General features: G+C 38.3%; 1 protein-coding gene across 1 annotated transcript in view; it reads left to right on the top strand.

The window, feature by feature from the left end:
- Nucleotides 1-12,011, top strand: part of LOC124606749 (disks large-associated protein 5-like) — a 168,092-nt gene that overhangs the window by 74,673 nt on the left and 81,408 nt on the right. The window contains exon 6 of the mRNA XM_047138795.1: nucleotides 7,838-8,006. Coding sequence (XP_046994751.1) covers nucleotides 7,838-8,006 — 169 coding nt within the window. The remainder of the gene's footprint in view (nucleotides 1-7,837; nucleotides 8,007-12,011) is intronic.

Below are 12,011 nucleotides of genomic sequence, written 5' to 3'. Positions count from 1 at the left end.
TTGAGCTCTTTATTTGGAGGTGTTGGAGCAGTAAGTCTGGCATACCTTCAGCTCGCTGCCTCCTTCCTGGACATTGGCAGCTGTTGTGAATTCAAAATACCTTCATGACAGTGTCAGTGTGAGGTAGCTCATCTGCCAGACTATTCTGCCCATTAATAACATGATGAATAACCATAGTAAATTGTGCAGTAAAGTTCAGATGCTATAACTGGTGCAAAGATGCCTTGTCTGGCTTGTGACAAAGAGTGAATACAAATGGCTTATGGTCCTGAGAATCATATCTGCCTTCAAGCACATGCCTAAACTTGTTGATTGAGGCATATATTTTCCATGGAGCTCACATTTGTATGTTCACCTATTTGCTGGCAAAGGTGATAATTTCTTGCTGAAAAAAGCTAGTGGTTGCTAGTTGTGCTGTACATGTTGCTGTAAAATGGCTCTAATTGTAATTGATGGCACAGTCTACCGTAACTGGGATGTGTTTAAGGAAGAGGATGAGCTAACATGTAGTCTCTACAATAACAGCTCTAAATTTTTTATGAAACGAGTAGATGTTCTCCGTGGTGGGCAAATACCTGTTTCTGCTACAAGAGGATTGTTGTCAGTCCATGTGTGGAGTGCCATATTTGTGTAGCTGTAACTTCGTTAGTGTTCAGCTGCTATGCTTATAGTGCTTCCAGAGAAGTCTGCTCTGGTGAAGGCAGTTGCGATTTCAATTGATGGATACCTCTCAACTATGGTCATCAGTTTGATCGAGACACCTATGTCACCATTGCAAACTGTGAGTATTTTCTGTGCATCTGCAGGTATGTGAAACAGCCATATATTCTGCAGAACATTGTTGTAATTTGCGTTGCCTGCCGGTTTCCAAAAACAACAAAGGAGTTCAGGTGGTCACAATGGCACAAAGTTCTTCAGTGCGGAGCAATTTTTCAACTTGCTTAGCTTCTGACTGCGACAAGTGCGAGCTTGAGAGTAGTATGTTCTTCAGTGCTTGATGCTAAAGCTAGGATGTCTTATATTTCTGTAGCCATTTGCTTATTATGTCTAGCCACCACATAACTGTATTTAGTTTTCTCCATTGTGATGTGGGCCTAGACAGATTGGCTCTCGAGTTGCGCAAACCACAGTTCTGGATTATATGACAAGCAGAGCTGGTTTTTTACTGCAATCGGACTAAACATCCAGTTTCCCACTGGAAAGTCAGAGCTTATAGGATTCTGTATGTTTGTTATAGCAGATGTTGATTATGCGACACAGTTCGTCACTAGTAATTCTACATGAGATGGTTGATGCAAAAACATTCATAGAGTGCATTTTGTCATTCTGGCATGCAACTCAATTTTTCCAGCATACAATATGACCATTCCGGTGTGTGATTCGGCAACTGTGTCACCAAACGTTGTGTGAAAATACAGTTCTTTAAGCACACAATATAACAGTTAATTACAATGAGTAACTGTAAACTGCTAGGAATATGTATATGTGTCCTTTGTTTTTAACTAAGACAGTGCAAACACACTTGAAATATGTATCAGATGATTCACTGTTCATATTAATGCCCACACATTCTTGAAGCACACATCGTTCAGTTAAACAGTGGAAAATCCAGGATGGAATGTAACAATATTATGAAAAGGATAGGTGTGGTTTCAGCTGGCAGAGACTGCAGTCTTGGGACTTTTTGACAGTGGCTTTGTTGAACGAAAGCTTATTTTGTGGCAGTCAGTTTGTTGTGCCTGTCTGCAACTCTGCAGCTGCACTATATGGTGAGAAGCAACTATCCTTTTCATAACATTGTTCAATTATTTTTAAACTTTCCTTAGGTCTGTTTAGAACATTTAACTACTTTCTTTACCTGCTTGCCTATGAAATTACAACCAGAATTAAGTTCAGAAACTTAGGGGGCTTATTTTCACTTCTTTGCCATTGTGTATTGCTTAAATGTGGGAATATGTAGGTTGCCTCATAACATCTCAACTGCAGGAAAGGGAAGGAATAGCTGAAAATTACTTTAGCGTGTTTAAAGCATGAGAAGTGCAGTAATTTAGGATGAATGAAAGAATTAAGGAAATACAACTTGAAGGGATAGTAAAAATGTGAAAGCAATTGGTTCTCCTGGTGGATATATTGCAAGTACTGGATTCACATGAAATTCTGACAGTTGTGGGATTACATCATAATTGGATTGGTGTGTCAACATGCAAATGTCCAACTAGAAACCCATCCATTTGTAATTGAAACCTCTGTCATATAATTTTCTCTGTCAGTCTAGCAGTACTAGCAGTACTTTAAGTCAGTGCAAAGTTGCAACAATTTAGATTTCATGGTGAGGTGTTTCAGGTTGTTGGAATAAAAGAGCCAATAAGATTGTGTAGTAAAACATGGTCGTTTTGATTCTAAGCTTGTAGTTTATGTAAAGTTCCCGATTTTCCAGCCAGAAGTGTTCGTAAGTACAGTATCGCTGATGGCAGTGAGTCACCAAAATGGTTAAGCTCAGTCAGGTTACTTCCTTTTTCTTCACTTAACAATATCCCCCCTCCCCCTGCATGAACCATGGACCTTGCCGTTGGTGGGGAGGCTTGCGTGCCTCAGCCATACAGATAGCCATACCGTAGGTCCAACGACAACGGAGGGGTATCTGTTGAGAGGCCAGACAAATGTTTGGTTCCTCAAGAGGGGCACCAGCCTTTTCAGTAGTTGCAGGGGCAACAGTCTGGATGATTGACTGATCTGGCCTTGTAACACTAACCAAAACGGCCATGCTGCGCTGGTACTGCGAACGGTTGAAAACAAGGGGAAGCTACAGCCGTATTTTTCCCGAAGGGCATGCAGCTTTACTGTATGGTTAATGATGATGGCGTCCTCTTTGGTAAAGTATTCCGGAGGTAAAATAGTCCCCCAATCGGATCTCCGGGTGGGGACTACTCAGGAGGACGTCCTTATCAGGAGAAAGAAAACTGGCGTTCAACGGATCGGAGTGTGGAATGTCAGATACCTTAATTGGGCAGGTAGGTTAGAAAATTTAAAAAGGGAAATGGATAGGTTAAAGTTAGATATAGTGGGAATTAGTGAAGTTCTGTGGCAGGAGGAACAAGACGTTTGGTCCGGCGAATACAGGGTTATAAATACAAAGTCAAATAGGGGTAATGCAGGAGTAGGTTTAATAATGAATAAAAAAAATAGGAATGCGGGTAAGCTACTACAAACGGCATAGTGAACGCATTATTGTGGCCAAGATAGACACGAAGCCCACGTCTACTACAGTAGTTCAAGTTTATATGCCAACTAGCTCTGCAGATGACGAAGAAATTGAAGAAATGTATGATGAAATAAAAGAAATTATTCAGATAGTGAAGGGAGACGAAAATTTAATAGTCATGGGTGACTGGAATTCGGTAATAGGAAAAGGGAGAGAAGGAAACGTAGTAGGTGAATATGGATTGGGGGGGAGAAATGAAAGAGGAAGCCGTTTGGTAGAATTTTGCACAGAGCACAACTTGATCATTGCTAACACTTGGTTCAAGAATCATAAAAGAAGGGTGTATGCATGGAAGAAGCCTGGAGATACTGGCAGATTTCAGATAGATTATATAATGGTAAGACATAGATTTAGGAACCAGGTTTTAAATTGTAAGGCATTTCCAGGGGCAGATGTGTACTCTGACCACAATCTATTGCTTATGAACTGTAGATTGAAACTGAAGAAACTGCAAAAAGGTGGGAATTTAAAGAGATGGGACCTGGATAAACTGAAAGAACCAGAGGTTGTACAGAGTTTCAGGGAGAGCATAAGGGAACAATTGACAGGAATGGGGGAAAGAAATACAGTAGACGAAGAATGGGTAGCTTTGAGGGATGAAATAGTGAAGGCAGCCGAGGATCAAGTAGGTAAAAATACGAGGGCTGGTAGAAATCCTTGGGCAACAGAAGAAATATTGAATTTAATTGATGAAAGGAGAAAATATAAAAATGCAGTAAATGAAGCAGGCAAAAAGGAATACAAATGTCTCAAAAATGAGATCGACAGGAAGTGCAAAATGGCTAAGCAGGGATGGCTAGAGGACAAATGTAAGGATGTAGAGGCATCTATCATTTGGGGTAAGATAGATACTGCCTACAGGAAAATTAAAGAGACCTTCGGAGAAAAGAGAACCACTTGTATGAATATCAAGAGCTCGGATGGAAACCCAGTTCTAAGCAAAGAAGTCAAAGCAGAAAGGTGGAAGGAGTATATAGATGGTCTATACAAGGGTGATGTACTTGAGGACAATATTATGGATATGGAAGAGGATGTAGATGAAGATGAAATGGGAGATACGATACTGAGTGAAGAGTTTGACAGAGCACTGAAAGACCTGAGTCGAAACGAGGCCCAGGGAGTAGACAACATTCTATTAGAACTACTGACAGCCTTGGGAGAGCCATTCCTGACAAAACTCTATCATCTGGTGAGCAAGATGTGGGAGACAGGTGAAATTTCCTCAGACTTCAAGAAGAATATAATAATTCCAATCCCAAAGAAAGCAGGTGTTGACAGATGTGAAAATTACCGAACTATCAGTTTAATAAGTCACGGCTGCAAAATACTAACACTAATTCTTTACAGACGAATGGAAAAACTGGTAGAAGCCGACCTTGGGGAAGATCAGTTTGGATTCCGTAGAAATATTGGAACACGTGAGGCAATACTGACCCTACGGCTTATCTTAAAAGCTAGAGTAAGGAAAGGTAAACCTACATTTCTAGCATTTGTAGACTTAGAGAAAGCTTTTGACAATGTTGACTGGAATACTCTCTTTCAAATTTTGAAGGTGGTAGGGGTAAAATACAGGGAGCGAAAGGCTATTTACAATTTGTATAGAAACCAAATTGCAGTTATAAGAGTTGAGAGGCATGAAAGAGAAGCAGTGGTTGGGAAGGGAGTGAGACAGGGTTGTAGCCTCTCCCCGATGTTATTCCATCTATATATTGAGCAAGCAGTAAAGGAAACAAAAGAAAATTTTGGAGTAGGTATTAAAATCCATGGTGAAGAAATAAAATCTTTGAGGTTCGCCGATGACATTGTAATTCTCTCAGAGACAGCAAAGGACTTTGAAGAGCAGTTGAACGGAATGGATAGTGTCTTGAAAGGAGGATATAAGATGAACATCAACAAAAGCAAAACGAGGATAATGGAATGTAGTCGAATTAAGTCAGGTGATACTGAGGGAATTGGATTAGGAAATGAGACACTTAAAGTAGTGAAGGAGTTTTGCTATTTGGGGAGCAAAATAACTGATGATGGTCAAAGGAGATAGGATATAAAATGTAGACTGGCAGTGGGAAGGAAAGCGTTTCTGAAGAAGAGAAATTTGTTAACATCGAGTATAGATTTCAGTGTCAGGAAGTCATTATTGAAAGTGTTTGTATGGAGTGTATGGAAGTGAAACATGGACGATAAATAGTTTAGACAAGAAGAGAATAGAAGCTTTCGAAATGTGGTGCTACAGAAGAATGCTGAAGATTAGATGGGTGGATCACATAACTAATGAGGAGGTGTTGAATAGGATTGGGGAGAAGAGAAGCTTGTGGCACAACTTGACTAGAAGAAGGGATCGGTTGGTAGGACATGTTCTGAGGCATCAAGGGACCACCAATTTAGTATTGGAGGGCAGCGTGGAGGGTAAAAATCGTAGAGGGAGACAAAGAGATGAATACACCAAGCAGATTCAGAAGGATGTAGGTTGTAGTAGGTACTGGGAGATGAAGAAACTTGCACAGGATAGAGTAGCATGGAGAGCTGCATCAAACCAGTCTCAGGACTGAAGACCACAACAACAATAACAACAACAACATTTTTAAAGATTTTTGTGGGAGGGCTTCGTCCTGTTTTTAAAGGTATCATCTCTTGTTAATTTGTATGCACATCACTCAGAGGCATGATAATAGAGATGCCAACAAATGAACTGTTTATGGCTAAATAAGTATTGTAAATTTATTTATATATTTGCTCCTTTTTCACCCCTTACCACTTCATATAGTAAGAAACTCACCCCATTGACGTAAAACTTTTCAGTGCCTGTTGCATGCAAATCTTTGGACGGCTACTGCTTACATATAGTTTTTAATGTCTTCTCTTGCTTTCAGCATATTAGTTTCATGTTCTTCGACATATCAAATAGACACTGTGATTCATAAGTATTCTCCTTTCGTTACACAAGATGTGCTACATCTAATTTTTCTTCAAATGTGCTATCTTTCAGCATTGTAGCCATCTTCAAAGTTCTAGCATACATGCTGTAATCAGTGGAATTAGCCAGTAACTCAGTGTAAAAGTACTACAAAGCAAATGTAGTCATTTGAATACTGGACATTGTAACATTCCCCATTCTTAAACATGCTGTGAGAATAAAGTAATAAAATTCAGACTTTCCAGTTTAGTGATTGCATGTTCTTCAGGCTGTAAATGAAACATATTTACAGTTTGCATTAATAATTATTGGATCGGTTAATGTCGCATTGATTATTTGTACTTACATGGTGTAATCTGTCGTCGAGCATTGTTGTCCTACATCTCTGATTGAAGTAAAAAAGCAAAGTCGTATGTCGTGAATGGCTGGAAATCCCCAAAGGGCAGCTGCAGCCACCTAATTGAAAAGGTTTTCTCTATCTTTTGCACCCATAGGCATCCTTCCTGTACAAAGTGTGAGAGCTGTGTAAATGTATCTCCCAATGTAGATGACTGTTTAATGTCCCCATCTGATGGACAGAGAACTATCAACAGTGTCGCAGACCCTCGCTTCATGAGACACTGCAGAGGGGTTTGAAATTGTATCCAAGACATTTGGTGCAAAACCGGGTGATCAAGGACTTCACACCACCACCCCTCCTGTCCCCTCTACCATAAAGGCAAAGAGGAAAATGTCAACAGTGCAAGGCATACCTGGACAGTAACCCATCTGAGTACTGGCCATGCTCAATGGTGCTTAACTTAGATGATCCGACGGGAGTCGGTGTATCCACCTTGGCATAGTATTTGTCTCTGAAGTAAATAGCCATAGTTCTTGCTGAATATGCCGGTATGTAACTTGCAGTTCGTGGATGGTAATTTTTAAAATGATAAGTCAAACGCCATTAAATATATTACTCATTCATTGTATTAAATTCACACTTGAGCTGCTCCTCAACAGAACCTTGTACTCCATTTGGAAACATTAAAATCACAAACTAGTTGCGAAAACCTCAGTACATAAACTACTAACATAATAAAACTACCATTCACAATCTTCCAAAGAGTAACTGCCACGCCAACATAGCTGCAGTCTCATATATAACATTATAACAATGTCAGCAGGCTTGGGCATTATTAGAGACATCATTTTAATTAATGTAAAATTATGAATTGAGTATAAAATTATTTAAGCAGAATGTAACTCTCAGCTGGAAACAAACATAATTGTTATGATTGGTTATGTGTAATAGACTCTGTTCCAAATATTACAGTGAGTATTTTTAGAGTTAACTTTACAGTATGTTAATTTTGAACATTTAAATTATGGCTTCACTTGACTACACTCATGGTAATTTGTTACAAAAATCCCTATTATTTTATACAAATTGTACAGCTCAAAATCATACTGAAAACTACAAATGTGATATGTTCAGATGCAAACAGTTGTCCACATAAAGTAATTTCTATATAGTGCATTAAGTATCACCAATAATATTTAGTGTAACTTGAAAATAAAAATGAATATGAAACTTTAGTGTGTCATGTTGTTTACTTTTGAGATGTATCTTGTACTACAATTTTAGGTCTAATATTTCTTGTAAGTGTTCCCATTCTCCTCAACAGGTTCAAAATGTAATTTCCAAATTTGAAGAGCTGGATGTCCTGAAAGACAATAACTGGACAGAACCCAAAAAACAACACTCATCTCCACTGAAGAAGAAAAAAGGTGTAACCAAAATATCTAAAACAAAACAAGTAGCTTCAAAGTCATCTGTTCGAGATCACATTGCAGGTTTGAAAATGTGTGAAGCATCACCTGATGATTGCTTACCTCCCCTTTTTTTTAATGTTGTAGGATGAATACTTTTGTGCTGGTATCAGTTACTACTAGTCTCTAATCATGGTAGCAGCTAACCTCATGACTGTTCCTATTTCAGACTTTTAGTGGCTATATTTTATGCAAATCGAACATTCAGAGAATAGTATTTTGATAGTTACATGTTTTTACATCAATAAACAAATTATAGGCACAATTTTCATACTTTCTTTATGAATGTTGCCAAACATAATGTACACTTGGTCAATTTATAAGTATTGTTGTTCAGGGACAAATTATGAAAATAATGCTTACATGCTAAGTTTCCACAGACTATAACCACACAATCCAGTAGCTTTACCACCAGCTAGAATAATAAATGCAAGGGTATGGTATTTGTTGATATAACAACACATCTCTCAGTATTACAGTATTGCATTTCTTTATTATTATTATGTGTTTCAGGAATTTATTCCTATTTTCAAATGCTATTGCTATTGTGTGTGTGTTCTTCTCTTGTCCTCCTGTCCCTTTTTATGGTTTTTCTGCACTCAGAAGAAAAAATAGATCTTAGAATTATTATTTTACTCAACGAAGCTGTGGGAGTGATGGTTTGCAGTGGAAGTGAACATACATGCGCTGAAATAGGCAGTATAGTAGATACCCTAGTAATTCAATTTTCTGACGTTGACATCTAAAACTATTAATGAAATGACACAATTTCAGAGACTTCACTGGTCCAATACAGACATGATTTTATCTATATAGAATAAAGCAGTGAGTGAAAATTTGTACCAAGGTCGGGAATCGTACCTGGGTCTCCTACTTACTAGGTAGCTGCATTAGCTACTAAGCCATCTTAGCAGAACGTTATGTATGCTGAGGTGGCAATGAGACTTTGGATCAAGGAGGGAGGTGTGTCAGAGTAATCGGTGCAGTTCTGTGAACCGCTCTGCCAAGGTGGCTTAGTGGCTAATGCACCTGCCTAGTGACCAGGAGACCTGAGTTCGATTCCTGGCATTGGTACAATTTTCATTCACAGCTTCAGTCTGTACACACAAAAATTTTGAAATTATCATGTATGTTCTGATTTCTTCAATTAAAGTAAAACAATGAGACTAGTACAAGAGAAGCAGATCCCACGCACATCCGGGTCCGGCCCATGACAGAATGACCTGCCTTTGGCCAAAAATCACGAAGTTTCTGTAATTGCTTGTTGACTGGGATTCCCTGTCTCATTACTATATTCTGTTTTTCTATTCTTTCCTGTAGTAACATTACTAAATAATTCTTGTCCATTGTGGACCTATTGGAACACAGGAACTGTTGAAATTGAAATTATGATGAATGAGCTACAACCAGTTGCTTTTATAGACTTTTATTTTCCTTTTATGACACTTCAAAACGCCCGGCATCCCATATTCAGATGTTTTAATTTATTGCATTGGTTCTTTATTAAAGGTGTTGCAGAATTTTGCAACAGAAATTTTGAAAACAACTATTGCAAAACATTGTAAGTAAAGAAACTGTTCACGATGAATGAATAAATGTAAACATTTGAAGATAGGATGAACATAAAATGAATGTACTTTCAAAAATGCATGTTTTGAGACATAATTTGTTAGTGTGGTGTGTCAGAAAAGGGGTGCCATTCGCATTGATGCGTTGCCGCCTCAACATTAGCATCACAAACACGGTAATTATGGCTTTATGCACTAGGAGCGCTACTGTAGTGTAATGTAACAAGGCATCCTGCAAGCTAAAGTATGTATGTGCGTTAGGCCCATGAGTCACCAAATGTTGCCCACACTTGGCATATACAATACTTTTTTCTGTATTAATGATGCAGCTGATCTCTTGAGTGTGTTTTGTACAACGTTTAATTTCTGTTGTGTTTGAATGATTTTGCAATATTGGTGTGAAGTTCAAATTTCTGGTTGCCCTCTGAATTAGATAGAGGTCTCTCTCTTCCTGACACAAAATATTTTAATCGCAAGTGTTGACTATCACTGGTTATGCCTGTGTTTAATTTTACCTTCATTTGCCTTAGGGGAAATCAGGATATGTGGCTGTGAAAGTATAATTAAAGTTAAAGGTTTCAACTATGATACCTGTATTGTAATCCCCCCCCCCCCCCCCCCTCTCTCTCTCTCTCTCTCTCTCTCTCTCTCTCTCTCTCTCTCTCTCTATCCTTTCACAAATTTAAAGTGGTAGCTTGACGTCACTGTTACATTCTTTCTTTAATTTTTACATATAGATTGCTTGACTTGTATTATTGACTATTAATCCAGCATGGTCAGATGCGGCCTATACTCCTTCCCTGTTTGCAAAAAATGTAAAATTGGTCATAAACATGTGTGCTTTGATTCACTATTTTTTTGACGTATAACTGACATAACAACCTCCAGTTGTGCATTTATTATGTTTTGCCAGCAGGAAGCAGGTAGACTGATATTACAATGTATAAACGAAGATGACAGAATTCCTCAGAAAATGGTTTTGAATGTTGATTTTTCAAATGACATGTGTTTTAACAGTGATAAATGAGAGTAAAATGTAACTAAGTGTAATAATGGTTTGAATTTGAGTTTGACCATAGTTTAAGGAGAAACAGAAATGTATCAGATATTATTGAGGATCTCCCATGAAGTAAGTTTGTAATCTACACACAAAATATTAGCAGCAGTAATATAACAAACTGATTCTCATCAGATCAGTGTAACTTCAAGTGACTATGACATAACACATAACAGATAACAATAGCTTGAGAAGTCTGGTAAAAAAGCGAGAAAAAATGTTTCATAACCAATTCACATTACTCCCCAACATAGTCATCTTGTAGGGATATAAACTTAGTTTGGGGACCCTTCAGCTTTTTCATCCCATTAGAAAAACAGGTTCTGTCAAGCTCTGCATGATAATCTGATTGCTAATATCACCACATCATTTGACGAAGATTTGCTCCCAGCAAACCAAAGTTTCAAGTTAGGGAACAAGAAGAAGTCATTTTGGATTGAATAAGGTGGATGAGGAACTAGTTAAAAGCCCAATTCATGCTATTTCACCGTTGTTACCTCTAATGTGTGAGATGATGCATTATTTTGGTGAAAGAGCACTTTTTTGCAAGCCAATCTTGGTCTTATATCAGGCAATAAAAGTTCAAAACAATTCAACAATGAACCAGAATAGAGCCCAGTTATTGTTGTCCTTTTTCGAAGTAATCTATGTGGATTATTCCTTGGGAATCCCAAAAAAAACAGTTGCCATCACCTTAACAGCTCATAAATGGTCTTCGCCTTCTTTGATGCACTTTCACCAGCCTTTGTCCATTGTTTTGAGTGCCATTTTGACTTTGGTATGTAATGATTGATCCATGTTTAATGAACAGCCACGAATAAGTACAAAAGGTCTTGCAGATCGTGATTAAACAACACCAGACATTGTTCTGGATATGCAGTTGGTAGACTGTGAGCAATTGCAGCACCCACCTCACACACAGCTTCTTCATAGTCAATTCTCCATGCAGGATATTATGTGCTCTCTCTGTTAAGAAGACTACAGTCTCGGCAATCTCTCAAATTTTTATTCAGCGGTCTTGCATTACCATATCATGGATTTGTTCAATGGTTTCCTTTCTGCTGACCTCAGCTGGACAATCGGAGCGTGCTTCATCATTGGTGCTTGTCCAACCACGTTCAAATTAATCAGTCCGAAAGTAAATGGTCTTCAGTGATGGTGAAGAGTGTGTGAACTTTATCCAATTCTTTTTTGATTTATGTGGCTGTCGAACCCTTCAAATGGAGATGTTTAATAAAAGGATGAAACTTGGTTTTCTACATTTTCAATTGCAGTCGACACGCTGACCAATTCATACGGCTATTAACAATGAACTGTACATTGTTGAAATTCTTTATACTTCCTTTGGTTAATCAAGCTTACCAACCATAAAGGGACAACAAAAAACATTCTATTCTTCCATGG

Source organism: Schistocerca americana, chromosome 3, assembly GCF_021461395.2.
Source record: "Schistocerca americana isolate TAMUIC-IGC-003095 chromosome 3, iqSchAmer2.1, whole genome shotgun sequence".
NCBI lineage: Eukaryota > Metazoa > Arthropoda > Insecta > Orthoptera > Acrididae > Schistocerca > Schistocerca americana.
This window is presented reverse-complemented; position numbering and strand designations above follow the sequence as displayed.